We start from the raw sequence: 24,713 nt of genomic DNA, 5'->3' as shown, positions 1-24,713 counted from the left end.
TTTGGAGGAGAAGGGCAGGGGGAGGCTCCCGCTGGGACCTTGAGACTGGAGGAGGGAGCGCTGCTGGGAGCTGTGATGGTAACCGAGGGGCAGCACCTGGGACCGGCTTCAAAGCTTGGGCCTCGCAGCAGGAGCCAGGTGCTTGCTGCTCGTCTCAGCGTGGCTGGGTTCTGCTGGGGGAAACCCCAAGGAGAGGAAGGGCTCGGCTTCGTCCTCAGCGCTCGGACTGCCAGGCTGTTGTAGAAACTGCCTTCGTCTCCTGCACTGTGCACTTCCCAAGAAGAACAGGAGAAAAAAAAAATAAAAAAGAGAGACTTCTATCATGTTTCGAAAGGTTATTTTGGGGCTCCTGCTGCACTGCAGTGGGTTTCTGCTAGCTCAGCAGATAGTGGTGGGATTTGTGTGCAGCTCCGGGTGTCGTGGGTGGGTGGAAAGCAGTAACGGGTCTGGCTGAGCCCCTCACGGCTCAGGCATTTGCTCGGGATGGCCCAGGGAGCCCAGAGGGGGGCAGCTTGGCAGCCTCCTCCTCCCATGTTAGCGTCCCCTTGCCAAGTGCTGCCTGGAGCCCAGGGTGAGCAGGCAGCGGCTTGATTTCGTGTGCTGAATTTGGGACCGCAATCAGTGCGCTGTTGCGGGACTGGGTGTGTGGGTGTGAATTCTGGAAGGGTTGTGTTGCAGTCAGCAGATAGAGGGGAGCCGGGGGGGTGAGCTCACTGACAGCACATCTCGCTGCATTAGGCAAGGACAGCTGAAAGCCTTATCACCCCTGGGCCATTTTAAAAACAAGCGTATCTCGCAGATAGGCTGGGCTTAGAATCTTAGGTAGCTCCTGGGGGATTTTTAATAAGCAAGAAAGCCGGTGATCGGGAGATAATCTGTATCCTACGCAGATTAGCTGGACTAATTTTTGCTTTTGTCCCTGAACTATCTGTGTGTAATTGACAAGTTGACTTCGAAGAACTGGTTGGAGGGGGGAAGCAAGTCTCTCTTGTGTCTTCTTGGGAGGCCATCTGCTACGCAAGGTGCCTTGTGGTGTTTTGGGGGGTTAAGTAACAAGAAAATCAACTTTAAGGAAATCATTACAAGTTGGATAGTGTCAGTGAGCTGTGTTGGTTTTGAGCAGTTCCTTTGCGTACAGTTTTATTTTACTGAAGCTGTGTAACCATTTCTAAGGGACTCTGTGGTCCAGTTCCAAAAGGGGAAGCCCTGTCCAGGCTGAAGCTACAAGGAGTTGTTCTGTCCATTGCAGCAGTATTGGGATTCAACTCAAAGTCATCTCAGTCTTGATGTGTGAAAACTTTATTTCTGAAAGTCCTAATAGAGGACGGAGATTTTACCGGACTGGCATTTGAAGAATATCAGGCACAGGCTGGTTTTTTGTCCTGTCGCTTTGCTGTGTAAGTTCTGCTGGTAGGATTCAGGTGGTACTGACCGGCAGATTACTCTGTGTGTGGCTTGGAGGCTTTGGAATGGCTGCAAGAATGGCAACGAGGTGGAAGAGCACTCCTGAATTCTCTCCTTTCTGTGAGTGAAGGCACTGGAGCAGCATTCCTCATCCTTGAAGGGCTAATTAATTCTGGGGCAGGGGAAGGAGTGAGTGGAGGGAGGGCAGGTTTTACAGCCATGCCTACATTATTTTGGTCACAGCAACTTTCAATCACGATAAATTTGACATTTCCAAACATTTCTCAATCTCTGCATTTCCCCTGCTGTACTCACGTGCCTGCTGGGAAAGGCTTGTGCCTAGCTTGGTTCAGTTTCCTGCAAACTTGTGGAATCTCATCCAATTTGGATTGCGAGTGGCTCATGGAGCACGGGCTGGGATCCCTGCAGCAGGACACAGCGAGTAGGCTGCTAGGGCAATGTAATACCGTGCTCCACTGCTTGCATGTTGTTTCGCCCTTGTGATCTGCCAGGAGGATAACCTGCACTTGTCTTTATTGCTGTAGATACCGGAAAGAAGGGGAATACATCTCTAACCCGTAGCAGGAAGGGACTACAAAAGTAAGTTCAGATATTCTCTCCGCTCTCTTCAAATAGTACCTCAGAAAAACAGAAGCATGCCTCACATTCCCCAGACTTCGCACCATTCAAAATGATTTCTGTAGTTGATTTTTGATTTGTAGAATGATCTTAAGCAACTTGTTTGAGCTCTGTGGCTGAGACTGTGAACTTACAGGACTAGATAGTTAGGATTCTTGGAGGCAAGGCTTGGAAGCAAATTGTTTTTTCTTTCTTTCCTTGTGGTTATTTTTTAAGATTATTAATGTTATGGACACTACTTGCAAATATTTGCAGCTTCTGGGAATTCGATTCCCTGAAATGTAACATAAAGATCAAAGACAATAATTCCAGGCAAAGTATGGCCACTTAAATTAAGATGGATAACTGCGGAAATCTGTTTTCAATTTTCTGTAGGCATAAGAGTTGGAGTAGATAATTAAAACTTTAGAGACTAGTAGGAGAATGTAGCAAGAAAGATGGTCCTGCTCTTCACACATAATATAAACTGAGGGACAAGACCCACTCTTACCTTTACAATCCATTAGACAAAGAAAAATGCTCATTGTCCCTCATCTGGATTCTTCAATGCCTTTCCTGATGAGTTCTCCTTAGCCAGAAGTGTCATCCTTTTATTTATATGATATTTATTGTTTTGTTTCGTTTAGTCTGCTACATAGCATAATCTAATTTATAATCTGTTTTAAAATCAGAAATCCAGAACTAATTTTGTTTAGAATAAGTTATGTGCTCTGTTGTCAAAGCCTGATGGGTGCATTGCTATGCGTTATGCTATGGACTTCAGAGAGATTCTGTGATTTACACAAGCCTATATTCATCTTACCTAGACAGAAAGAGATGTCTTCATCAGTTCAGCTCTTCAGAGATCAGAAGTACCACGAGCTGAAAAGGCAGTGTATCCAGCAGGGACGGCTCTTCGAAGACCCCGAGTTCCCAGCCTCAGATGAGTCCCTTTTCTACCAGAGAGCTCCGCCAAAGAAAGTTGAATGGAAGCGCCCAAAGGTAAAGGGCACCCCCCTTGTGATGAGGTGCTGTTTGTGCTGTACCACTCCCACTGTCTTCTCTGTGCTAAACCAGTTATCTTGGTCTATTCTCCCTCTCTCTTTCCTTTCATTTCTTGTCTGTGTGTAGTTCAGACATCAACCTCTCTGTCCCATTGCTGTCCAAAACAGAAGTCGTGCCTTACTGTATAAGGTGAGAAGGAAGCATTCTGCACAGCCTAATTGTGTTTTTTTTTTTTTTTTTTACTGTTGATGGCTCTCTAATAACAAGCAACAATGGGTGGTGACTCCAACTTCAGTGGCTTTTAATTCAGCCCTCCATTTAATTAAGAATACCTATCAGTAGTAGATCAATAAATACAGAAATATATTCTTTCAGAATATTCTTCATTTTTGGGGTCAGTCTATTTACCACTGTAGTTTGCTGGGTTGACAGAAGCATTTCAGAAATACATTCATCTCTTAATTGAAGTTTCTCTTTATTACCTGTCCCTCTGAGGGCCTGGTGTGCAGGCACAGTAATGGCAGTGCAAAATCTGAGCTTTAGCTGCTAAACTTAGTGCTCCCACCATGTTGTCATTTTTTTTCTCCTTTTAAGGAAGATATAACCCTTGCAAAAAACATTATAGAAAATGAGATGTTATGAACCGAATACGTCCTCCTGCCTGGGATGCCGGAAGGAAATTAGTTCATGCAACTCAATCATTTGTTCATCATAATAGCTTTCCACATGTTTTCAGAGTAACTTGTATCTTATTAAAATGTATGGGGAAAGGAATCCTTACAGTAGCAAGGGGGAGTTGCTCCAATTCCAGGTAGCTGAATTATTGTTTAGAGGTATGAATATATTATTTGTAATTTTTCTTGGAGGAGAGAGCAGGAAAAAGATCGACAGTCTGCCCAGCAAGGGAGGCTAGCTAGTGCAACAAACAGCCAGGAACAATCAGTGGAGAGGTCTTCTTACACTAAAAGAAACTTGGATATTTCCAACTGCCACCGACAGAATGAGTTGAGAGCCCATGTTAACAGCATATACCCACTTTCTTTTCAGAGCAAATGGCTGCATTTTTATTCAATGGAGAATTAACTTGTGTTTCCAGAGTCTGTTGTCTTGCTCTCTGTATAGTGCCAGAAATAAGAGGACACCGTGTGTGTGTGGCTTGTTCCCAGGTTACCTCTGTATTAACTATACTGGAACCAAAAAGCCCAACTACGTATGGGTCTTGAGAGGTTTGGGTGAGTCTTGTAGTACGAGGCAGGACACTCCTGAGCTACTCCCAGGGAATACTCAACTACGCGGATGTATAGCTGATGTAGAGAAGTGAAGACATGTTCCCAAGACGTGTACATAAACTTTCTGTACTGAACTCAACACCCTGTTCCTCTGAGTTTCACAGAGGTTCTAGTGAAAACTCATCAGCAAGTCTTACCTGGAGTGAATGCAGAGTTTTCCTTTATTGATTGATAACATCTCTGATCTCTGCATGGCTGTGTTGAACTTACTGCAGATTTTGCCCTTGACTTATATAAAACCTGGATTACACCCCAGTGATTTCATACTCACAATGAACAACTCGTGTCTGCACACAGCCTGTAGTGCTGGTATCTGTTTGCCACTTCACCTAGCATCTTAACGGGAATCAAGTGTCATGTCACTCTCCTGACTGTGGTTAATGTGCTGCACGTTTCAAGCTGTTAATATTACTTATATTTGGGGGCTGGTAACTGGTTTGCTCTGAGGTTTCATGCTTCACATAGCTTGTTTTTATAAAGCAGTTCAGAGCCACGAGCCACGTAAAATCATTCTCAACTTTGACCCTGTGGCTTTCTGTCAGAGTGTGACCTGTTCTCATATTCTGCCAAGTGTAGTGAAGAGGACACTGGAAGCCTGTAGTGAGATGCACACAGTGTTTTTGCTCTGAAGTAGCATGTTTTGGTCCTTAATTTTACACATCCACTGTTGGGATTAGGATTAATCTTCTGGAAGCACAAACTGGTTGGCTTTTCTAGAAGAGCTGATCTGACAACATGACCTACCCCATACACGGCTGGGTCTGTTCCTTGTCTTGTGTGACGGGGTGGCAGGGGAGGCTGACCAAAGCTGGGCTGTATTTGCTGGGATAGCATTAGGTTGTTTTTTTTCCTGCTGATGTTAATTTCTCGCGGCAGCTTCGATAGTGATATTTTAGTGAGCAGAACAAAAGTTTTCCTGCTAAGTGGCTAACGTTTTGTGTCCTCCCTCCATCTACAGAGGCAGTGGGTAGCCTGCCCAGGTGCTGGTACTCAGGTACCGACAGGAACAAGCACTCTCGTACTTCAGAAAGCTTTCTGTGATGCTGTCCGAGCAGCTGGGGAGTGCAGCTTTGTGCGCACAGAGCTATGGGCTTCCTCTGCAGTTGCTTTCACTGATGCTGGTGTCCCAATAAGAACGTTTGGGGTCTGGGAATCTGCATCTTTCTGCGGTAAAAACTGCTATTCTAGTTTGAGCTCAGAAATATGCTCACACTTTGTTCCGCCCCTGACTGGCTGGTGTTGGCCAGGCAGACCAAATGCACAGAAGGGCTCTCTGTACGCCCGGGTTTTATTCTGCCCGAGTGAAGAAAGGAGTATTAGAGGGTGAGAGAAAAGAGGAGGAAGGGCAAAGGGTTTCTTCCCCTTTGTTTTTGTCTTTGGATTTGCACCTGCAACGTTATGTCTGTGCTGTTTGCTCATTCCAGTCACTCGCAGCAATAGGTCGTTAACAGCCTGACATTAATTAGTTGTTTTGCACACGTCTCCTTGCGAAAGCGAACAAAGCCGGGGTAGCGTTACTTCTGTGGCACCCCTGGATTAAGAACCTGGTAACACAAAGGGCACCGTGTAATTACTGCGCGGCCTCCCGAGCACGGGGAGACTTTCCAAGGAGAATTTTGCAGGCTGCTCATGGGCACTGCTGGGGCTCGCGTTCCTGGCTGGGGGCGGCTGTCTTCTGCCAGGGGATAGGAGAAGCCTCCTGCCCCCTGCCATCTCTGCTGGCCCTGGGACATCGGCAGCCTCCTGTGCTGGTTCACCCCTCACTGAGGGCAAACACGGCCTCCGCGAGGTGCTCCTGCTCAGCACCGGCGGTAGCAGCAAGCAGCTCTAGTGAAAATACCGGGGAATTGCAGTCTCTCTGCTTCACGTATCTCGTCTGCCTGATTTTTAACGAGGTTTGTCTCAATTTTGTCACTGACACGATTGACTTTGCAATGGTATTAACTCCCAAGGACATTTTGTGTTAAGCTAATAGTGGTGATCCTCCAGCCAGGGCTGAAAGAGCCGATAAGCTTGCTGCAGAGATAAGTGACACGTTAGTTAGGCATTCAGAAGGCAACATAATAGTCTCATCTGACAGGATGAGAATATTAGTGTATGCTTTCCTGGATTCTCTGCCTGACCCTCTGGTTTATAAGCCCTGATTATGCTTTCCTTTGCATCTTTTCTTTATGAAAGAGCTACCCTCGTGTTCTGGAAAGACAGTGCTAGTTCTCCTTCAGTAAGACAGCCCAGAAAGACACTAGCTGAGATTACGGCTGAGCTGCTTCCCAAGAAAACCCTCTCATGTCCCAGACCACAGAAGAGGTTGCTGTTGTGTTCCATTAAACCCCAATAACCCACTGGTGCTGAATCTGACTGGAAGTGGGGAGCTGCATGCTTATGGCCCACTGCCTGCCCCATGCTCCTAGGAAGACTGCATGGAGACTAACTGGTGGACAGTGACCAGTTGGCTAAGGAGCTAAAACATCTTGTGTTTGCAGTGCTGGAAACCTCCCCCACCTCTGTGCCTGCCTTAGAAGACTTGGCCCAGCTCTGGAAGGGAGGGGAGGCTCAGGGCATGCCTGCCTGGGTGTTTTGGCTGGGTTAGCTTTGTGTTTTGCACTAACTTTCCTTGTCCCACATATTTTCCCAGGACAGGATTTGGGGTCACAGTAAGCAGTCCTCCTGAAGGTTTATTAGCATCCCAATCCTCACAAATTTTGCCGAATGAGTGTCACGAAGGGCTCAGGTGGTGGTGCTCAGCACTAGGCTGTCAGGTGTAAGCACAGCTGGGCTCGATGCCCCTCGGAGATAAGGCACGGCTTGCTCATTTGCTTCCTGTCTCCTCTGTAAGCTGCATTGCTTCAGTCTAAATCTGTTTTCTAGTTTGTCCACGAACAAGACCAGAGACATCTGCTTGTTTTTGGCACTGCCTGTCAGCCTTCAGTAATTTATGCAGGAGAGGCACTGGAAAGGGAAGGAGGGTGGCACGCTGTGTCTGCGTTCAGGTGGCTGTCCCACAGCGCACTGTGAGCACAGAGCAGAGCCACAGCTCCTCCGTGGTGCTTGGGGGATATCAGCCAGGATGGTGCCTGGGGTAGCCCAGAGCTGGAGGGAGAGCAGCGATTGAAGGGGGATGCTACAAACTGCCCTGACAGAGCGGCGTGAGCTCAGAGCAGCTCGGTGTGGCTACATTGCTGCCTTCTGTGTGACAGCCAAATCAGCTTGTAACCCCTGTGAACAGTGGTGCTTCCTTGCTTTGTCAGATTTCCTCCCCACGCCCACAGCTCTCTTGATGTAATGATCACTTGTAGCTCTGCGTGCCTTTCCTTCTCCCTTCAGCCTCTTCTTTCTGGTTAAGAACATGGGGCAGGGCCAGCGCACTTGCTTGATGAGAGCAGAGGTTCCTCCCGCTTCTCATCCTCCCCCTTTGTAGGGTCTGATGACTGTTCTGTGAAAACAACTTGTCTGCAAAGCCTGCTGATACATCTGGACCCAGCAGAAGCCCTTTTGTTTTCTGTTTCCCTGCCTACACCCAGAGCTGTCCATGTTTCTGTACTGCTGGTGGTTATCGACTCTCAAAGCGCAGTCGAACACAAATTGTGAAGCCTTGTGTGCTGTGACATCTGCATTTACACCTGAAGCACACAGATGTATGGAACATGCCTGTATCTGGGAGGTGAGGCAAGGTCCTTCAAAACGTGGTTGTAAGCCTCTGCTGATGTTGAAGGGAGCTCAGGAATCCTTTGCTGTGCCTTGAACATATGAACGTTACTGGGAACACAAAGGTGGTTTCAGGTTGTAGGTCATCGTGTGAGCTATGCACCAACGCCTTGCTGCTTGCTTGCTTGTATTTCTCCAGGACGTGTCTGTAGGAGAAAAGGACTGCGAAAGACTTGGCCTTGCATTAACGTGAAATAAAGCTGCTTTGTCCTTTTGCTTCTCTCACATCCACAGGTCATAACACCGTGGCTGTTGTCCTTCGCAGACAAACCAAGCCTGGCGTACCGGCTGTCACCTTCTGTGGGTGACTTCCAGACATGGCACTCTGCTGCTAGGGCTCCAGGAGGATTACAGGACTTTCTGGATGACAGCATTTAGCATCTGAACAGGCATCTTTGTCTGCTGTAATTAGCAGTGATTACAAATGCAATTACATGCAATAACAAGGAGGCTATCTGCCATTATTACCACTAGTTTTATTTGCCATTAAAAGCAGATTTAGCTTGTAGTCTTGACCTCCAGATAGGAATTTCTTGTTCCTAGCTTTTCAAATGATTGGCAGATGTTCGTCTGGTAAGCATACTTGTGTGCCTATATAAAGGGAAGGGTTGGAGTGCATCTTAATTGTTATAGCTGAGCATAAGCCTGTATGCTGAAGGATTTCCTAGAAGAGCTCTATAAGGTCATAGGCAAAGTGGGCTCCAACCAAAGTGTAAGCCATTCATCTGAAAGAAATAGAAAAGAAACTGAGAGCTAAATTCTGGGAAGATGCCTGCCCTGGAAGGTACCTGGAGAGGTTGATGGGAAGGTGGTGTGCACACAAACTGTGCTTTTTGTTACAATTGTGGAGACGGAGAGGACAGCATGGTGCTCTCAGAGTGATGCAACCTCCTGTTAGTATGAAGGACATGGGCAGGGGGACAAGAGGTAACAGGAAATCATCGGAAGAAAGTGACTTTTAGATGGTGATAAATGCTTTTTTCCCTCGTCAGCTGTGCACACACCGAGGCACGTGCTCCGTATCCACCTGCGGATGACTCCCGGCGTTGCTGAGAGCTCGGTTTGACAAGGTGCTGCGGTGTCCCCAGCACCTGGCCGTGTCCCTCTGTCCTTCTGTGCAACTTCCAGCCTGCAGGGCAGTGGCTGCTGCTGGGGAGGAAGGCGTTAAATCTGCCCCAGCTGCAGGGGCTGGGGCATTGGCGCAGCTCCCGGAGCTGTGGCAGCACACAACCACAGAAGCACGCTCTGCTCACTCGTCGCCCAGGCAACTGCACAGTCAAGTGGCAGGGATTTAAATCCAATTGTCTTCAGGTTGTTGGGTTTCACTGAGAGCTGGGGGAAGGGGTGGGGTGGCGGGTGGCTGTTACTGATATGACAATGAACTGCCACACGTCTGAGATCCCGGTGTAAGCAGGACTCCACCGTGCTGTGTATGTGATGCTGACATTGGTGCTGGCACTTGGCTTCCAAGCCTTGTTGGAGGAGAGACTAACAAATCTACCCCAAGAGCTCTAGGTGTTTAGTGAGGGGGGGTTTAGGGGAGTTAGCAGTCCTCCATACGCCCGAGCTGTCCCGTCCTCACACCCCGGCAGCCTGCAGGTAGGAGCAGTAAGGTTTTCAAAGGCCCCGTGGAACTGGATTCCTAGGAGAGGGTGTCAAAAAGTTGAGGGCAAGATCTTTCAAATCCAGGTCAAACCAAGCTTCAGTACAGTACAGCTGCAATCCAGGACCAGTTGGATCCAGAACCTGCTGTTCTGGTGTCTGATCTGGTGAAATCAGCTGTGAGTTGTGGTCAGCAGTGACTTGTGTGTGAGAGAGGGCCACGTGAACCACCTGAGATTCAAGGCATTGTGAAGCACTTAGCAGCATCCTGGCATGGCTCCAGTATATTAGGATTAATGTTTCCATGCTTTAAAAGCCAAGCAACATTTAATCAAGGGGAAGAACACTTAACCAGGCATCGCTTAAAGTGGCTCATGAAACTGCTTTTATTCACAGTGAGCAAGAAGGCCCTGGCCTTGACTCCAGCTGTACTTCTGAAATATTTTTCAAGCCAACCGAATGTTCACAAGTCTGGGCAGGGAAGGCCTCTGTGAGGTAGTGAGGGTGATGACCTTGAAAAACAGGCCCTAGAAGTGATCAGGCATTGGCAGCTTCAAGTTTACTGTCGTGGTTAGAGAGCATAGAGAAGAACAATGAAGAAAATGATCTCGATATAACTTTATGTTATTATTTTAATGTATTATTTGAAGAACTTATTTAGAAAAAATACCTCAAGGATTGTATAGCTCTAGGGCAACACAGACTGATTCAAGCATGTGAAGAAAAAGTGAGTTGTTACTATATAATCTGCTTTCCTTTCCTGTTCCTATACTAACCTAAGTATATACACTATGGACTGGTGTACAGAGAGCCAAGAAGTAACTGGAGTCCACTGAAACTGCAGTTCCTATTCTTACAACCAGGGATGTAAGTTCTTATATAGAGCATTAGAACAAAAGCATTGTCGTTATTACTGCTACCGTAAGATCATCCTGTAATCACTTAAAAATTAACAGTAGCCCTGGCTGCTTCAAATAATTGGTCATTTCAAGGAGCAAGCGCTTGTCAGAAAAAATGGTGGATTGGTGTGTTTTTGTTGGTTTGGAGAGGGTGGGGATATATTCAGTGTTGCAACTTCCTCCCAGATACACTAAGTCAAATGAAATATTTCTTGAAATTTTCCTTGGAGGCAAGGAAACATTTTCCAGCTAGAACGGGACTTTCCCTGCTGGTCTCCTAAGGTACTTAGAACGGCATGTTCTGACAGCGGCCGGCCAACTGATTCCCTGAGAACACTGTGGACTTTGTTACGTTCATTTTCTCCCATTACTATTTTCTCCTAAAGTTTTGATTTTTTTTTTCACTGAACAAGTTCTGAAAAGAAAATGACTACTTCCTTTTCAAGGGAGCATGCCTTCACGTGTTCCGGCCTTCCCTGTTTGCTCTGTCTTCTCTCCTCTTCCTCATAGGAGACCTCTTTGCTCAAATTATTTGTAGCAATAAAAGAAGCAAGCTGTCCAGGTGAGTTAGCCATTAGCTGTTGTCATAACTGATTAACTAGGCTTTCTGAGAAGAGTCATGCTGGGCTTTTTCAGCCTTTTTCTTCTAGACTCTGTGCTTTATCAGTGTGATTGCCTCATGCAGGTAATAGATCCGATGTGGTGAGGGTACCAAAGCGTGTGTGTGTCTGTGCATGTTTGTTTCTAGCTCTTCTAATGGTGATTTGCTTTGAATACGGGGGAAGGGGGTGCCTCCCTAAAGAGAACAGAAATAAAAGAGCAAGTGACTGTCTTTTTTTGACTGAAGAGTGCTCCGACTGGATGCCAATGCATCGTTTTGGTGGGTCATGGAATATGCTGTTGCTTCTATATCTGGGACGTGCCTTGTCCTGTTGCCTCAGAAATCAGGCTGATGACAGCCAAAGCGAGTTAAGAACAGAAGGAAGGACCAGAATTAGAGTTATGCCCTTCAGCACCCTGGCAGATGAAAGTGGTGAGCTACATGCAGCAGTTTTGTACCATTGGTTGTCCTTACCCTGCCTAGTAATGGCAAAGGTAGGGTTGTCTTGGGCATGTGCTTGTGTGTTTCATATCTGGGAAGAAGGCTTCTGTGTGTTTGTTTTCCTTTTCTGGCTCAAAAAAGAACAAACAAAAAAGAGAAGTTTTGATTCCTTCTGGAGGCTGAGGAAGGAATCCGATAAGACTCTGAATCAGTTTGGGGTGGAAATGTCTTCGCTAGATTTTCAGCGTTCTGTCTTCCAAATTGGATGATCTCAGTCTTGTTTAGCTTGGATTCGACCAAGATGCCCTTCTTTGGGGCAGTTTAGATCTGTAATTTTGCATGTGATGAACTATTTTACCGTTTGTATCTGTGAAGGATACTTGACAACAGGGGCTGGGCAGCCTGTATCAGAGCTCCTATGGGGAAGGGCTCCCTCAGCAACTTGAAAATTGTTTCAGGGATTAAGAATTGCTGAATAAACAATCCAAATGCATGGAGATCGAGGTTCAAATTCCAAAGCTCCTGCAGGTATTTATCAGTCTCTCACAACTCCTCATATGAAAGGTTTATAATCTGCCAGGCATCTGGTTTTGGATGCAGACGTTCTTGATGCCCAGCTAGGTCTTCTCTGATGTCACTCAGAATTTATAAGGTGCAAAACTGTTGATACTCTGACAGCTTGGGGAGGATGACAGCCAGGCTTAGAGCCGCAAGAAGGTATTTTTTTTATGTTTTGGAGACAGTGTTACTCCTCTATCCTGTCTGAGTAGGTACTGCCATGCTGAAAGAGTAACAACACTGACTTCTTACTTTCCTTCTTTGGTATTTCTAAAATGGGGTTGAGGATCTGGGCAAGTTCATGGTCATACTGATTAGATAATTTGGAAAGCTTTTTCCTTCTTCTCTTTACTCTGTCACCCTTCATGTTTTCATGTTATTCATGTTCCATTTTTTTCATGTTTGGCTACAGAACAGTGCAAACAATGACAGAAAACAGGATTTCTGTTTACCAAGGCAGGTTCAGGCCTCTGTGAGTCTCTCCCCATCTCATTCTGCCAGTAGATTTATGAAGAATTCATAAAATCATAAAAGAATTCATGTGGAGCTGTGACAAGATATTTACAAACCCAGCTGATAAACTTTCACTTCAGAACAGCATCTAGGGGGCATATCACACATAAGCCATGTAAACCGTGGCTGACAGCCCGCAGCATCTGAAAGCATCCTGGGGAAATGGGGACGCTCCAAAGGAACCACTGAAGAGCCTACAATTTAGTCTTGTAATAATGTTTAAAGTTAATATTATCAATAGTCTGTTCTTGTTAGCTAATCTCTCAGGGAGTCAACCATGCTAGAGACACCAGCCTGGTTCCTCATACAGATATCAAGCATTTCATGGGTGCCAAAGTCACCAAGTTTTGTGTCTGGTCCAAATAACTTAACAACTGCTAGTGCTCTCAGGTCCCCACCCTGAGCAGGCAGACGCGGGTGTATGAGGATGGATATTTGACAGGGACTTGGGAAGCCAAATGGCATTACAGGATGAGTTGCATTACCACACCATGGCAAAGCTGTGGCATTTTGAAGGCAGACAGAGACCCAGAATCTGTGCTGTAGATATTGACAGATGTTAGCTAGCTTTCTCAGGGGGATTTAAAAATAGATGCCTTGCTGAGGTGAGTCAGCATTCACATCTGCTAAGGATAGTGGGGAAAATAGTTGTATTCCTGATGGACGGTATAGCCATCTGCTTTTCTAGATGATGTGTCCAAAAAGCACAGAAAGCTATTGGCCATAGCAGTGCTCAAATGCAAAGGGCTGCTGCAGATGTGTTGTTAAATGCTTTCTTTCACAACTGTTTTGTTCCTGTAGCAAGGAAGTGAGCAGAGCTGTGTGTGGTGCCCTGAGGACTCCTCTCACATAACCAAACAAACAAGTAGGGATCTCTTAACTCCCTTAATCCATTCCGGCAGTTATTGCTAGCAGTGGCCAGGGTTCAAGTCTTGGAGGGGCATGTATGGCTGTGTGACCCTTGTCTGAGTCCAGTTTTCCTAGAACAGGGTCTGCTGTTCAAGTCAAGGCTGAAATTCATCCCACAAGCTGCCACGAGGGGAGGTGAACCGGGAAGTTCAGTGCGTTGTGGCTCAGCCGTTCTCTGAATAAGAAACCTTGAAAATTTCATAGAATCATAGAATATCCTGAGTTGGAAGGGACCCTTAAGGATCATCAAGTCCAACTCTTGACACCGCACAGGTCTACCCAAAAGTTCAGACCATGTGACTAAGTGCACAGTCCAATCTCTTCTTAAATTCAGACAGGCTCGGTGCAGTGACCACTTCCCTGGGGAGCCTGTTCCAGTGTGCAACCACCCTCTCTGTGAAGAACCCCCTCCTGATGTCAAGCCTAAATTTCCCCTGCCTCAGCTTAACCCCGTTCCCACGGGTCCTGTTGCTGGTGTTAATGGAGAAAAGGTCTCCTGCCTCTCGACACCCCCTTACGAGGAAGTTGTAGACTGCGATGAGGTCTCCCCTCAGCCTCCTCTTCTCCAGGCTGAACAGGCCCAGTGCCCTCAGCCGTTCCTCGTGCGTCTTCCCCTCCAGGCCTTTCACCATCACCTTTTCACCAAATTTGGTGGTATTTCATCCAGCTGGGATCCATTTCTGTGTTTGAGAAAGTTCATCAGAAACAGGAACAGGAGCTCTGCTCCATCCTAGGCTGTTATGCTTCTCTTAGCCATTCTGCACCGGAGTGGTGCTGCCTGACCCTGGCAGCATGCTGAGCCCTAAAGAGGCCTCGGTAGAGTTCCCAGGAACACTAACATGAAAACTCTCTGTATAGGAGGACCTGGTTCTCCAGAGCTGGGGTGGGGGAGAGGAGCTCTCCCTTTTAATTTGAGAAGCACTCTAGGAACTGAAGCAGATACAATTGTATTCTCCTGAAGATGCTATTTCAGGAAACATCCTTTTCCAAAGAACAGGAATTTAGGAACTTGGTTTGGTTGACTGTCATTCCCATCAGTGATACAAGGTGGTGCAGCAGAACAAGGTACAGGTTGCCAAGCGTGTTTCTGGGGGTGAAACCATGTCTCCCTTCAAAGCCTGAGGATTTTTGCTGTGGACCAGGCTGTCTTCTTGCCTGTCCCCTGGTGGGCTGAGTGTGAGAGGCATTGTGAAAACGTTGTCTGGTATGGTTCCATCTTGTTTTCTGACTGGATAGACCATTCCTCACATAATATTTTGTCCGTAATATTTTCATCTGGGGAAGTGGTGCAATGTCTTTTTGGGAATTGCTGAAGTGTTCCCAGAATGGAGCTGTTGCTCAGCCTTATTTTATTATTTCTGTAATTTTATTTTTGTTTTCCCTGGAAAATCTTGTTAAGCCGGAGCTTACCAAGAAGAAGAGATGAGCAAGGAATTATAAAGCCTTCAGCTGTCAGCAAATACCCCACATTTGACCTCTGATGACTGAGTGCACCCTGCGTGACGTGAACGTGGTGGCTCAATCCTGTGTCTGCAGAAGATTGTGTGTTCCTCATTGTGCCCTTCTGTGCCAGAGATGTCTGACAAGAAGCACAAAACACGGTGGCACCTGGCCAGCATTCCTGCCCTTGCTGTGTAGCTCTGTGTTCAGTAGATGTCCTAATACACAGCTCCATCCTTCTTCCCTCTTGTCTTGCAGGTACTGGGCCAGTGTGAGGCACGAGTTCCCTTTTTTTTTGTGGCAGTATCTTTAGATATATTCACCCTTCAATGAGTGTTGCATTTATTTACATATGATGGAGAGGCACTGTTCTGGAAGCAGCATCTTTCTCAACAGTATTATTCACCCAAGTCTTCCAGGGATATAATTATGAGCAAACATTTGTAAATGACATGCATGCCTGCCAAGCAGACGGCTCTCCAGATGCCAGTGTTTTGTTATCTTCTCTCCTGGCAGTTTTTCCAGTTTATATTCCCCTCCTTCAGACTACATGGAGGCTTTCTTACGTTGTTGCTGTTTTTTCCTCTAAAGAAAAAATGCTGAATGACCTCAACGTCACCTCTACAGCATAAACACTATGATTCTGAGGTTCAGAACGTTTCTTTAAAGTTTAAAGTGTCAAGTTTTGCTTAGTTGATTCAATTGTCATAAAATGAAGAGTGGCCTCACAGAAAGCCAGCCTCTATTTGTCCCGAGGCAAAGTGATGACGGAAAGAATGACATGGTAAAATTTATTTTGAGCCTGTAAAACAAAAAGCCCAAGGGTCAAATCCTCGGATGGTGCAAGTCTTCTTACAGTAATTGTTAGTTCATTGATTTAGGCTTTCTAATGAATTAAATGTCTGGCTTCTCTGAAGGAAAAATTATAGCCCAACCATGCCAGTTGCAAAGGAAATGAAGGTACTGTTCTGTCAACACTTCTCTTCGTGAGTGGAAAGTATTCACCTCTGAGGCAGAGCATCTTTAAGAATCAATTTGAAAGAATGCATTGTATCAGGAGTTTTATGCTTTTCTCATTTCATTTCCAAATATACCAGGGTTTTTGGATGAGTAAGGTCTTGGAATCTGAGGGTTTTTTTAAGCTATTATATTTTAGATTTGCAAAATCAGTTCAAATTTTATGCTCTTACCCTGTGATTTAAATGTATGTTTCCTTCGGGATTAATTCTGTTTAAAAACTAAATAAAGCTGTGTGGTTTTCTGTCTAAAAGGAAGCTTTGAAAAATCTTTCACAGCTGAAAGAACTGCCTATGGATACATAATGCATGTACATACATACATATATACATATCCTTTGAGATGGGAAGGCAGACCCTACTGCTTATTTTCACTCCTCAAATGCAGAATACCTTCAGCCTCCTCAGAGGCTGACAAAAGCCTCAAAGACTCACTCCTAAACTTCTGTGTCAATCTTTTCATCAAAGATAACGAAGCATACAGCCTTAAGCAGCTGCTTTTTTAGTTGGCTGCAATTTTTTGGGTGGAAAACTGGCCCTGGAAAAGAGCAGAGCTGGCCTAAAAAACTGAACGACTGGGGATGTCTAATAGACTATCTAAAGCACACTAAGGTCTTCTCATTGCCTGGAGCCAGCATCTTCTAGCCTGAGACAATGAGTAAATAATTAAGGTTTTGTTTGCTTTTTACTTATTTTTTTCCTCCCTTGTACCTGCCAAACCTTTAGTCTTGCGATGGTAAGCAAAAAATTTGATCGCATTTAGCAATGATCCAGCTGTGGGCTGACCTTTGGTCTTTCAGTTTAGAGTTTTATTGTTGTTTCAGCTTTACTACAGGTACAAGCATTCGTGGGGCTGATGAAGAACCTGAATGCAGTTTTGCTGTCCCTTTAGCTCTGTAGATAATTGAGTCTTCTGCAGAGAGTTTGTGCAGAGCTGATCTTGATGTAGTTTTTTGCATGATCGCTGTTGTCATTTTTCTACTTCCTTCAGATAAAGGTCATTTAAGACCTAGACATGCAATTTTCCTCCCTAACTGGAGCTGTGAATCCAATACCTCTTCCTCTGGCCTCTCCTTTCTCGTTCCGTGACTCTGCTCTCCCCAAAGGAAAGTTAGCAGAAGTGATAATTGCCTAAAAACTGTTTTCACATTCAGACACATGATCTAACAAGTAAAACAACCAATATCTGAACTGTAAAAAGAATATTTCAAATTTAATCCAAACATATCAAATGTAATCCAGCCATGGCATTTCTCATACTTGTTTTTAAGGGTCTTTCTCTGTTCTTAGAGGCATTGTGAATCCCTCATGAACAAAAACGAAGCAGTGTATCCACTGATGGATAGGGCTGGATTGAGGGGACTTGTACCTCTGCTGGCGTAAAGCAACATCTCTCCAATTGCTTAGCTAAAGTGAGGCTGATTTACAGCTGAGAATCTGGTCTGCTTCTCTGCATCTGAACAGGGTAAAAATTACGGACCCTAAGAGAGATGCTGTGCTTGGAAGAGATAGGTAGGGGCACTGTACTAAGTTACTTCTGCAGACATTCCAAAAACTGCAAAAATTTAAAAATAAGAATCCCCTCTAGTGAACCACAGGTACACAAATTGTAAGGCAAGGAATAAAACAATATTGGCAAAATTCACCGTTATTAAAACCAGGCCTTTTTTCTTGCCTTGCCTTTTGAGAGCTGATATGTCTCCGTAGGTTTTCTACTTACGTTACTTTGACTTTTGGACCATGATTGAATAAAATAACTGATGTGATTGATAGTGTGAGGATAGAGTTAAAAGGTGACTCATACTTTTCTCTTGAAAGTAGTCTATGTGCTGAACACCAGCAGAGAGATTACTGGAGACACAAATGTGCCAGAATGACTTCAGTGTCCCTGATGGGGTTCAGAGTTTCAGCTGGCTGAGATGGTTTTCCTGGCACGTCATAAGGAAATTAAACCTGGCAAGAGAGGAGCAATGCTGGGATGTTCTCCAGCATTTAGAGGTGGAGCTCTGCAATCTGAAGTCTGGATGGGTTTGATGTCTAGTCTAGTTCATGTCTGAGTTATCACCACCTCTCAAACCTCTCTTCTTGGGTGACAAGCAGGCTGCTCTCACAATGGAAGACCTGGAGAGGTTTCTGTCTTCTCAGATGATTGGAGAGGCTTGAAGCTCTAACGCTTCCTAAATGTTCATGGAGAATCTCCTTTTTTAATGGAATTCTTATGGTGCCTTGAACACATTTTAACAGGAATTGGAAGTCTGGATCCCTTCTGGTTCACCCAGAATGTAATTTAAATCCATAACGAACAGCTTGTGCTGTCTGGAAAACCATTCCTGGGAGCGACCACTGTGAGTATTCCCAGGGCTAGCTGCAGTCAGCGCTTTAAGATAAGTGGGAGCTGACTTCATATTGGAATTGCTACCATTTCTCTTGCAGTGTTTTACTTAAACTGGTAAATCGGGGGTAATTTCTCAGTGATGGCAGACTCTGTCCCTTTTGGCCATCACTGTCGATTCCTGCTAACCTGCTCATTTACTAAATAGACAGTTCCACAGAGCCTGCTTTTTCTTTTCTTATTTACGTGTGTGATCCTCTCCTTGAAGATAGGAAATCCTATGCAGTCCTAAATGAACAACAATGGGTTGTGATATGCACCCTGATCTTTATACTGACTTTATTTAAACTGATGAAGATGCAGGTCTGTTAGCAGTCAATCTTGTGACTAAAAAAATTCCAGGTCTTCTGTTTGCCATCCTGGCTTTCTCTGTTTTCTGACAGTTGAATAACATTCTTTGTATTCGTTTGGCATTAAATAGGTGTAATGTTAGTGTTCAGAAAGGAATTTGTCTGAAAGTAGTAAATTCAAATCAGTGTATCACATAGGGAAAACAAAAGATAAGCTTGATAAAAGCCATCAAAGTGCTACATGAAGAAACAGCATGATATAAATAAGAAAGAAAGAAAAAAAAAAAAACCAAAACAAAACCACAACGAAACAGTTTCTTATTACATCTTTCCAAGCAAGAGGTCTCTGAAGCATCTAGACAATTTAAGCAGAGATTAACCTGATTGCACTTCAAGCGGGATACAATCCCAACCAAGTAAGCATTCCAAAGACCCTGGCAGGCTGATTCCTCCCAGTGAGCCAGAGGCCTGTGGTGATATGTGTCAGACTGAAGCTGCTCTAGCCTTTGTTTTGTATTGAAACAGAAGGAAATCTTGGGCTGTGAAATACCTTGACAGTGATCATGAGTTTGGAGTCACTTGCATTTGACATCAAAGTAAGTAGAGCCCTCCCAGAGCGAATGAGGAAGGAAGAAGGTGTATCTCCAGCTGTTACAATGAGCATCCGAGTGGTTGTGGTCTTATTTAGGGGATGCTCTGCAACCTGCAAGACAGAAAAGTGTTGATGAACAGTGAGCAGTTAGCAATATTTGCCCTCAGGGTCATTGTTCCTTTTTTTTTTTTTTTCCCCCCCACAGAGGAAGTACAATTAGAGACCTCTTGTCGCCAAGGGGTATCTGTTTCCCTCTGTCACTGGCAGTGCTTTGCTATTGACCAGTTGCAACTCAGTTTGGTAAACGGGTACATGTCCTGGTGAACCTAACCATGCCAAGGAGCGGAATGGGGGCAGGATACCCTGGGGAAAGTCTTATCCTTTATTAGCTGTCAGAGTGCCCACAAGAGAGGAAGATACCAGAAAGCAAGCTTTATAAACAGGTCTGTGAGATATGGAAGTGGTTTTCTTGTTGAGTCCTTCTGAAACACATTGAGTTGATAACAAAAGGTAGGGAGGAAAAAAGAAATGTGAGACCAGAATGAAGGAGTCTGAATGAGAAAGGAAGGTACCTGGCTAAAGAGTGACTTTGAGTGAAAGGACATAAGGGCAATACAAGCCAGCGTTTGGCACCATCAGCTGCGGAAGTGGCAAATCAGTCTCACACTTACGCTGAAGAGGTTTACCCATTAGCACTGAATATCGTTCTTCAAATTTCCAAAACATTCTGAAGTTTTGACAGAATTAGAAAGAAAGGGACTTACCCAAAATTAATTAATTTCAGCCATCTATCAGCAACCTATCTTAGGCAAAATAGGAGCTAACCTACAGAGAGGGAAAAACATGTGCTCGATTGGCTGGTAGGAAAGTCACCTCTGACTTTGCTTATGTGTTCTACTTTAGAAATCACTGTTAATATGAGTTTTTTCAGTTTCATCACTCAAGACTGAGAGACTTATGTGCTGCTGTTTATTTTCAAGATGCTTAAATAAAATCCTTTCCGGTAATTTATGGAAACCAGGAGAGATAATATACATCACTCAGTTTGGCTGAGTCATACAAGTTGGTAGTATCCAGAAGTACAATGAATGCTGCTGTGTCATTTTTGATGCAGCATTTTTGTATTTCGGAATCTGCTCTTGCGGAAGGACTGAGACTCTTTACGACGTGAAGGTTGTACAGATTGTCAGACAAACAGGCATCGTGCGTCTGGGGTTCCCTCTCTCCACTGGCCTATTTGTTTTGTTCCTTAGCAACTTTTTCTGTGTTACTCCCCTTGGCTGCAAATCAGCAGCTCTGGTGACCTTTCTTACCACTCTGATGGGTGCTGGCATTTATCCTTGCCTAGGAAAACTTTGCTGCTGTGGTATTTGCTTGCACCTGGCCAGCACCAGATGCTGGTGTCACTCTCCTGGCTGCTGCTCACACCTGGTCTGGGCAATGGACGGAAGGAGCAAGCTCTACCAGAAGGGTCAAGCAATATCCTGGTGGGAAGGCTTTTTTTTTCTTGTAGATGAGTGATCTGATAAAGTTCTGGTGGCCTGGCAGCACTAACAGTGGCTCTCTGCAAGGAATCAGGCATATCTCTGTATTACTAGAAGATGAATAGCCTGTTTCATGTAATCTTAGGCTGATCTTTGCCATAAAGGATGTCCAGGCTATAATTTAAGAGCCTGATCCATGTCCTGTTAAAACTGAGAGATGCCATTGGCTCTGACTTACATAGGCCCAGAAAGTAGAGTTTTGTTTACCAGTACAAAATTACTATTTTTTTAAACATTAATTTCAAAATGTAACATTTAATATATTAAAAATAATCTTGTATTTTATGAGGCTTTTGTCTTCTGATCAGGATTTCATGTATGCAAGTTGAAAGTTCCTCTTTTTATGTCACAAAGCAAGCATAGTCCAGAATGTGTATCTAGGAGGATACAAGGGCTACTCCATGCACTGTTATCCCAGACATTACAATTTTTTTCCTTAAAACAAAGCGTAGGAGAACACCTCAAGGTGTTGTCTGGAACAGATGAGGGGTTAGGAACATTGAGACTGGGAGAAAGGGATAAAAGATTTTTATCTTGAAGAAAGTCTGAGATAAATGTCGCAATTAGTAGATACTGGCATCTAGGCTGAAACCAAACCCTGCTGGAAAAAGGATGGGGAAGAAGGGAGCTTGTTGCTAAAGAGATTTATGCTTTTTAATGTGGCTTAGGCTTAAGCTTTTTAGCCTTTAGGGCTTGTGTATTGCCATTGGATGAGGAAGAAATATCTGCCTTGAAGTAGAACAAACCACCTCCGTCTTCATCTGAATTTTCACTTCAGACAGTGTTTCTTAGAGGGCTTGACTTTGTTTTTGCTACGTAATGCCTATTCACTGAATAATGACATAAAATGGGTGATTTTGCTGAACTCTACTCTTTTATCAACAGAATATTCCCTGTCTTATAAAAGGCAGTGATCAAGAGTTCAGCCTGCAGCTGTGACCAGCCCCCTGAGACAGCGTGAGCTCAGGGCGGACAAACCCACTGAGCCATAATGGTGCTTATTATCAGGCACAGAACAAAAATTGTGTACAAAATTTTCCAACCTCCTTTTCTCATTGTTTTCATTTCCCTCTTAGGAAATTAGTTCATGAACTTGATTGAAAAACATGTTTTGAGGAAGCACTAAGAACCCATAACTAAACTGTGGGTGGCCTGTTAGTCCGCTGAACCAAGACTGAACTTATTGCCCAGGTCTGACCTCAGCCACGTTGCTTTTGCCTGGAAGGGATGTCGGGCAGTTATTCTAAACTGACTGTCTCCAAACTTGCCCTTCCCTCTCTCACTTGCATTTAATGCAGAGGTATTCCCTAGCTCTGGTAGGTTGCCCTTTGCAGAAATAGAGTTAGGCTGGTTTATACCACCTGATTGTCAAAACTACTGTACGTTAAGTTTTTCTTGAAAATGGCCTCTTCTGCTTTCTATTTCAGCGGAAAAAAAAGAAGGCAAATTGGTCTGAGATCCCTGGACTGCTGGCGGCCAATTTGGTAGCAGTTACAATGTGCTGAACAGCGCTCCCATACAGACAGCTGACGGCACACAGGAGGCTGACTGCACGGCTAATGTGCACTGAGGCTGACCTGGCTGAGGCCCTTCCCATATGCTGCGCATCCCCGTGCTGTCATACACAGTAATCGCTGATACTGATTTGAACTCAGTTATGATCGATCTTGTTAAATACTAAGGAATAGACTTGTAATGTCCTTATTTGTGCAGGTGGGCAACTCATCCTAGAAAGCTCCTTTGATGGCTGTGTTCGTAATAGGAAGTGTTGAACATCCTCCAGCCTCGAGTAATATCTACAGCCCTAAGATAACACCTCTTTTTCATGGAGCATCACTATCTCAAATCACAGTAGAGAAAACATTATACACGAAAACGTTGGCTCAGTGCCCATAAAATGGTGTCTTTTCTGATGCAAAACAATGACGTTTTCCAAGAAATCAAAATACATTAAGTTTTAGTCAATTAATGCGATGCTGTAATTACGTTATTTTCCCCAAATTATGTCAAACTTGTGTTAGCTTCAGGATGGCAGAGGCTAAAGCGCCATAGAAAATGGAGCTGTGGATGAGTGAGACATGGATGAAACAAGGTATTGCAGAATAGACAGCAACATTAACCAACCAAAAATGGTCTCATACTGACGCCTGCTCAGTGTCAGATCTCCCTGCACCAACAATAACCTTTGGGAGATTTTATCTTAAGATCCTCAGTTAATACTTTAAAAAATAAAAAATAAAATCAGAGAAAATAACCTATAAAATCGCCATATTCTGGGTTGTGAGCTGTACTACCTGTGTTGCATTTCCTATAACCAGCTGGGCGTGCTTCTTGATGTGTATTAATTCCTGTGGCTATTTGATGAGACCCTCATCAAAGACACTAAGGGCAACGTTTTCTGTAGCAAGTGTTTAAAGGGTATGGTCTGTTCTGAACTGTTTACCTTGTTTTATATGGTCAGCAGAGGGAGTAGTCTCTCTCTAGCCTTGTCACACTATGAGGGGTGGTAAGGTAAGGTCTGTGAGCTGTATTTGAAAGACCTTGTGATTTGGTTAGAGCGGAACCTGGCCGAGAGGACGTGACTGTTTCCTGAGGTGAATTAGGACCAACCTAATTAGGACTGGTCTAAGACCAGTCCTAAGAATTGCATCTCTGCTGTTCATGAGGAAAATACAGGTTGTATTGAATTTAGAGAAGGAAATAGGTTGGGAAAACAGCAAGGAACAAGGCCATTGCCTTGTGAGTTCAGTGAGGAAAACATGCTATCCTCAAGGCAGCCTTTCTCTAAGAGCAAAGCTTTGTGAACGCGCTGCAGCTCTGTAGCACGTTGACATCAGGCATCACAAGCGAAGGCAGAGCAGCAGGACAGACCATAACACACTTCCAGGAGGCTGCTGGAAGACCAGACAGTCCTCAAGTTATTTCTGCAATGAGGAGCGCTCTCAGACCTTCGGTAAACACGTTGTTTGTTACTGAGGTTCAGGATAAGGTCAGCCCCATGGCAATCTGCTCGTACCCCTTCCAGCAACTGTCAGCATTCTGGATGAGAGCGGCTCCAGCGCTCCAAGGGTCAGGTGAAATCTAGTGGCAGCCAAAATACACACCGCGTTGCCCAACATTTGAGTTGTTTTTTCTTCACAAGGATTGATTCAGATCCTCCCCGAATACACGTGTCCCGTAGACAGGGCAAGGCTGAAACCCATGGCCTTTACTGAGTATTAGTCAGAACTAGCCCCAGACTGAAAATGGAAAAAAAAAGAATGCTATAAAAATGTTTGTAATGCATTTGGTTTTGTAACAGGATTTATTGGAGAGGGAGGATTGGGAAGAAGCATTTCCCAATCCCCAAATAACTGTGTTCTCTTTTACACAAGGCTGGAGCAAACTGGTGTACTCTTCCCCTTGCCTATGTATGGGAGGGTTTCTGTTTTAAGCAGTGCTTGGCATTATCCTGTTCTTAGGGACAGATGTTGCTGGAGAATGGTCACGAAGTTTAAAGAGTAATTATGCAGCCTGGGGTCAGAGTGTACAGACAGAAACCTGAGGGCTAAAGCTGCCTATTGTAGATTGCCATGGGGTAACAGGACAGACGATACCGGCTGCCTCGTGATCTCGGTTAAGGGATGTTTCAATCAGGGTCGTAGCTGACCCCAGTTCCCTTTTGATGGAAGTTTCTCTGAGAGCTGTCCTCTGCGAGGTTGGAGCTGTACCCCAGCTCATGGCTGTGACTTAGGAGTTCTCCTTTTCCATTCCCAAGGCAGACTTTTCTCAGACATAATGAGGTTGCAAAAGGCTTTCTGCATACATTGAAGTACGTAGCGCAGTTGGTCTTGGTTATTTTTCTTTTTAGGGCTAGCTGCAATTGCCTTGGCAAGTAGCCTGATCTAGAGAGGGT

At 44.8% G+C, this 24,713-nt stretch overlaps 1 protein-coding gene across 15 annotated transcripts in view; it reads left to right on the top strand.

Moving 5' to 3' along the window:
* The window catches only part of CAPN6 (calpain 6), a 61,664-nt gene that overhangs the window by 5,935 nt on the left and 31,016 nt on the right, over window positions 1-24,713 (top strand). For 4 of the 15 annotated variants that reach the window (XM_021269322.4, XM_021269327.4, XM_021269323.4 and 1 more), the window contains exons 2-3: window positions 1,950-2,004; window positions 2,854-3,024. In XM_021269322.4, the coding sequence (XP_021124997.3) occupies window positions 2,860-3,024 (165 nt within the window). In that variant the 5' untranslated portion in view covers window positions 1,950-2,004; window positions 2,854-2,859. The other 11 variants (XM_005015202.6, XM_013095511.5, XM_005015204.6 and 8 more) reach the window with 8 other exon arrangements.

Source organism: Anas platyrhynchos, chromosome 10 (genome assembly GCF_047663525.1).
Source record: "Anas platyrhynchos isolate ZD024472 breed Pekin duck chromosome 10, IASCAAS_PekinDuck_T2T, whole genome shotgun sequence".
NCBI lineage: Eukaryota > Metazoa > Chordata > Aves > Anseriformes > Anatidae > Anas > Anas platyrhynchos.
This window is presented reverse-complemented; position numbering and strand designations above follow the sequence as displayed.